General features: G+C 33.1%; 1 protein-coding gene across 1 annotated transcript; it reads right to left on the bottom strand.

The window, feature by feature from the left end:
* Window positions 1–3: 3 nt before the first annotated feature.
* Window positions 4–1426, bottom strand: LOC125198047 (glycosyltransferase BC10-like; the record flags this gene model as incomplete). The annotated part of the gene is made up of 2 exons (XM_048096508.1): window positions 809–1426; window positions 4–192 (listed from the first exon to the last, which is right to left on the bottom strand). Coding segments are annotated over exons 1-2 (807 nt in total), but the record flags the coding sequence as incomplete, so codon positions are not given.
* Between the last annotated feature and the right edge of the window lie 3865 nt (window positions 1427–5291).

The following is a 5291-nucleotide window of genomic DNA, read 5'->3' on the forward strand; positions in this document are numbered from 1 at the left end:
CCCCTCCAAATCGTAAGACTCCACGAAGTTGTGGGTGGAGTTGAGTAAATAGGAGTAAATAGTAGAGAAATTGTAGAGAGGGATACATGATTCGGAGAGGAGTACAAAGTATTGGTTTGAGAAATCAAGAAGGGCATTTGCTAGTAGTCTTCGCTCAGCCTCAATCATGTCCACATTCCCCCACTCTACCTCCTGCATCAGTCATAGGCCATAATTCTTTAATAAAAATTAAATAATACTCTGGTTTTCATAAATACTGCCTATATTTGGTGTTGGGCAACTTGGGCGTGTAATATACTGTAAATATTTGACTCATAACACGTATTAGTAGGATATGGCATGATGAATGCATTGATTGGTGCAATTCACATATAATATCACATTACTATTTTCCACATTTTGGCAAATTGCTTTTAACAAATAATCACAATAAACATATTAAAAAAGGAAAAATTAAAGCATTTTCATCCTAGAATAGAATTTATGTGTTGTGTCCCTTTTTTTTCACACAAGCAGCATTCAACCATTCTACCGTTGATATCCCCATTGAAAAATCAACGAAGGATTTATTGCTGTGCCTGGTCTTTGACCACTAAGTAACAAAAGATTAATCTCAAAATATAGAATTTGCTTCATTAACAAAAGATTAATCTGCAAATATAGAATTTGCTTCATTAACCATGAAGAGAATCATTAAATGCAATTTCCATGGAAAAGAAAACATAACATTAACAGCTAAAGAAAACCAAATGTGTGTAGTGGTATCATAGTTGGAAAAGAATAAAGTTTGTGAATGAATTGAACTAACCTTACTGTCAATTCTCCGGCCATGGAACACCGAATCCTCGGGCTCGGATCCATTAAACGACGGATTGGAGTGGACGTAAATCGAGTAAAGCCCGCGGCTCCCCTTGAAAAAAAGCTCCCACAGCGGCGCCAGCACCACCGGCCCCCTCGTCAAGAACATGAAGGCAACCTTTGGCACGCCCGATTCTCGGGTTTTAGGCGCCATGGACGCTTTCAACAGCAGCTCCTCATCGCTCATCCCATGCGCCAAGTCCAGCGGCTCCTGCAGATCCACGTCGGCCCCCGGAGACGGCGGCGGAGGCAGCTGGATCGGAATTTCTTGGATTTTAGGCGCTATTAGCAGCTCCTCATCGCTCTTCCCATGCGACAAGTCCGGTGGCGAGGACGAAATTTCTTGGATTTTAGGCGCCAAGCTCGGCTGCTGGAGCGGCGACTGCGCGGTGAGGAAGGAGAATTGGGTGGTCGAGATTTGCAGGATGAAGGAATAGGTCTTGTTATGGAAGCAGAGGAGAAACACGAATGTGAGGGCGGAGACGATTAAGAAGAGGTGGCAGAGGAAGTTCGGTAGCGGGGAAGGGGAGATGGGGTGTTTTGCGGCTGTCGGAAAATGGTTCTTCATTGGAAGCGTGGTTGACATAGAGAAGGAATGAATATTCTGATGCAATGGAGTTACACAAGTATGTGAGGAAGGTTTATTCTACATATATTAGAGATGGGAATAAAACGCAATTTATATGTCAGTAAAGAATATTGTTTGAGAATTAATCCTTCATCGGTGAATAAATTCACATTTTGGGAAGTTTGCAATAAAAGGTACTCCCACATTTATTATTTTCATTAAATTTTCTTTGCTTATTTTCTTTATAAGCTCAAATAATTTTTTAAATTCCGTATCAAGTTAAAACATTAATCTTTTTTTTTCACGAACAGAGAGAATATGACTTTTTGAAATATTATTTCTGATAAAAAAATTTATTTAGTAAGTACTAGTGTTTGAAAATATAAAGAAAAATTGTTAGAATTTATGTTAATGAATTAATTGCAAACAGCTAGTAATTGACAATAGGACTTTAATTTATTGATGTAATAATTAAAGTAAGACGTTTTTTAATTGACAAAATAATTAATAAATATTATTATTAGAATATTATAAATACGTTTATAATTACATAAGATTTTCTTAATATCTCATCCACGATTTAAAGTTTCTGTTTGACTCGACACAGATTTTAACTAATACTCAATGAAAGAAATCATGAAAAAAAAGTTAGAAGAAGAATAAAGTGAGTCTCTCACCTATATATTTTTGTTTTTAGTAGAATGTATGTATAATTATTTATTGGAGTGTACCTAAATGATAAAAGTAAATGAAATTTAAACTATGGATGAAATCACAATAATGGTGATTATATTAGAATAATAGTAATAATTATTGTTCAGAGTTTTAAAAATTTCATCAATAATTTCTTAATAAGTTATTAATTGATAATATAATAATAGTAATAATAATTAATTTAATAGTACTATGATAAAAATATAACTGTATAACTAAAGTTTATTAATTGGTATTCTGATTATTATATATAATTCATAAATTTCAAAATTATCAATAATAATAATATTACTACTATGTAAATACAATAATTGTTTATAATAATCATAATAGATTATTAAATAATAATATCTTTTTGTTATATATAGTTAATAATAACAACTACTCTCCGTCCCACTTTAGGAGTCCCGATTGAGTTCGGCACGGGTTTTAAGAAAGCAAAGGAAAATTGGTGAAAAAAGATAGTAGAATATGTATCCTACTTTTTTATATTAGTTTTTTAATAAAATGTGAGTGTAAAAAGGTTAGTGGAATGTGGGGCCTAATACCATTTATGGAATATTCCAACCGGGACTCCTAAAGTGGGACATCCAAAAATGGTAAACCGGGACTCCTAAAGTGGGACGGAGGGAGTATAATCAAGTGTGATTAATAATTTTAAAATATATATTATTCATAACATAATAATAATAATAATAATAATAATAATAATAATATTATTATTATTATTATTATTATTATTACTTATTTCTTATTAATATTATTTAATGTATAAATTAATTAAAATTGTGCTAATAAATAGTCAACTAAATATAAATTTTAAATATTAGAAAAATAATACAGTACATAAGAAAAGTTGGAAACTCCGAATCGTTGAAAAATTTTAAATCTGAGAAAAGTAATACAGTATAAAGAAAAATTTTCTTTGTTTCAAAATACTAATAAATTATAATGTTTAATTAAAAATCAAATACAAATTGAATATTGAAAATAAAGAATCGTAACTACTTTTTCAGACTAAATTCTAAAAACTAACAAATCAAGAGAAGAATATTCTAAGTTTGTTAGAAAATATTATTCCTTCCTCTTTTCCAATAAGCGACTTTTTAGGAAACATTTTTAATGCCAAATAAGTCACTTTTTCACAAATTTTTTGGATTTATCTCTTTTTGGTTTGTGTAAAATAGAGTATCTATTATTCAGCCTTCTCCATTATTAAATTCTGAATCCACCTCTAATTACACAGAGGAAAATGGACGAAAGAGTGGGTTTCCATTAAATTATTTTTAGCAAAGCGTTAAGCATGCATGGGATCCTGCGATCGTATATGTTGATAAGCTAGCTACCTCCATCCATTAAATGATACTCTAAAGGCGAATACAAATGCCTCTCTTGGAGAAGACACTGAAAGAGCATTTAGACGCGGTTTATTTTGTGATTCTCGGAGCATGAAAGTTTGGGTTTGTTGTCAATAATGTTGGCATATGTTCCATTTTGAATGTGGAAGTTTGGTGCTTATTATATAGATTCAGTGGACAAAGTCTTGAGAAATTCAGAAGCTAGAAATGGATAGTGATTGCATTATTGGAGTGACATTATAGGATGTTTTGATATTTCTGTCAACGGCTAATCCATAGTGCACATGACTTACTTCAAAATTTCGAGTCTGTTGTGCTTTGTCATGTGTATGGAGAATGTAACTTTGCAACCAATTTTTTGTCGCATTATGCATGTAGCTTTCTAGAATAGTTCATGTTTTAGAAAGAAGCACTAAATTGGGGTTTATCGGCGCCAATGCTACGTGCTGGGGAATACAATGGGATCTTCATAAAGTTGATCGTTATGAGTGTTATGATGAAATTGATTGGGAGATTCCATGGCAAAACGAAAATGATTTATTGGCTCGTTATTTAGAAAGCCAACGCTCTAATAGAATAAAAAACCCCTGAATGTAATGATTTTGAATATCGATTTATTAGTAAATTAAAAGGCCTTCTCCCACTTTTAAATTATCCAAAGAGTATAGGCCAAAATTGGTCCTGAACATATGACCATTTTACCTTTTTGGTCCTAAACTTTATCTTTTGGATTTTTTGGTCCTGCACATATGGAAATTTGATCATTTTGGTCCTCCGTCAATAGTTCCGTTAAAAACTAACGGTCAACCCGATTTTGACCAAATTAAACTTTTAATTCTGATTTTTAATTCATTTTAACAAATATCTATTTAAAATTAGAATTAAAAATAATTCTAATTGAAGGAGATTAATTAGTGAATTATTGATTGATTAGGCGCAATCGGAACTCACCGGCGACGCGATACCCAAAGCCTTGAACTGAATCCCCATCCTGATTCGGTTTGCACGCTCCACCTCCGCCCATCCGTTGAAAAATGTTTTCTTCTTTCTCTTTAATTCCAATGCATATTCAACTCCATTTCCATTTCCAATTGTCGTCCCAACCATCAGAGCACCATCATTTTCCGCCAATATTTCTCTCTCTGCGTCAGTTAGAAACGCCATCAACGCGTCTCTGTTCGCTCCGGTGATCCTCAACTGACTGCCGCTGCACGTAGCTTCTGAATTTGTAAGCGTATTTTCGAATAACAAATCTTGCGCTGGAATTTGGCCTTCTTCTTCTGCTGGAATTGGGGCTTCCTCTTCTGGATTGGTGTTTGCTGGAATTGGGGCTGCTTCTTCTTGATTGGGGTTTCTTCTCGCTAACTTCGTTTCTCTTGAATTTGAAGCCTCATCTTTATCGAAGCTCATCTTTCTCTTGCCCATCTTCCAATTCTTACTTCAATAAACAATGCTCTAGCTTAGCTACGAGATTAATTTGGTGTGTAATCAATCAATCTGTTGCTGAATGTAGAGTAGTATATCCATTTACGATCTCCGTCAATAATTCATTAATTAATCTCCTTCTATTAGAATTATTTTTAATTTTAATTTTAAATGAATATTTGTTAAAATAATTAGGAGATTAATTAGTTAAGTAAAAATCAGAATTAAAAGTTTAATTTGGTCAAAATCGGGTTGACCGTTAGTTTTTAACGGAACTATTAGAAGACCTCGCCGTTTAAGAAGTAACCATAGAATCCGTTTGGTTATTAATAGGCCAGGACGGTAAAAATAATAACTGAAAGAAAAAA

The sequence above is a fragment of the Salvia hispanica genome, unplaced genomic scaffold (genome assembly GCF_023119035.1).
Source record: "Salvia hispanica cultivar TCC Black 2014 unplaced genomic scaffold, UniMelb_Shisp_WGS_1.0 HiC_scaffold_1182, whole genome shotgun sequence".
NCBI classification, from domain to species: Eukaryota; Viridiplantae; Streptophyta; class Magnoliopsida; order Lamiales; family Lamiaceae; genus Salvia; species Salvia hispanica.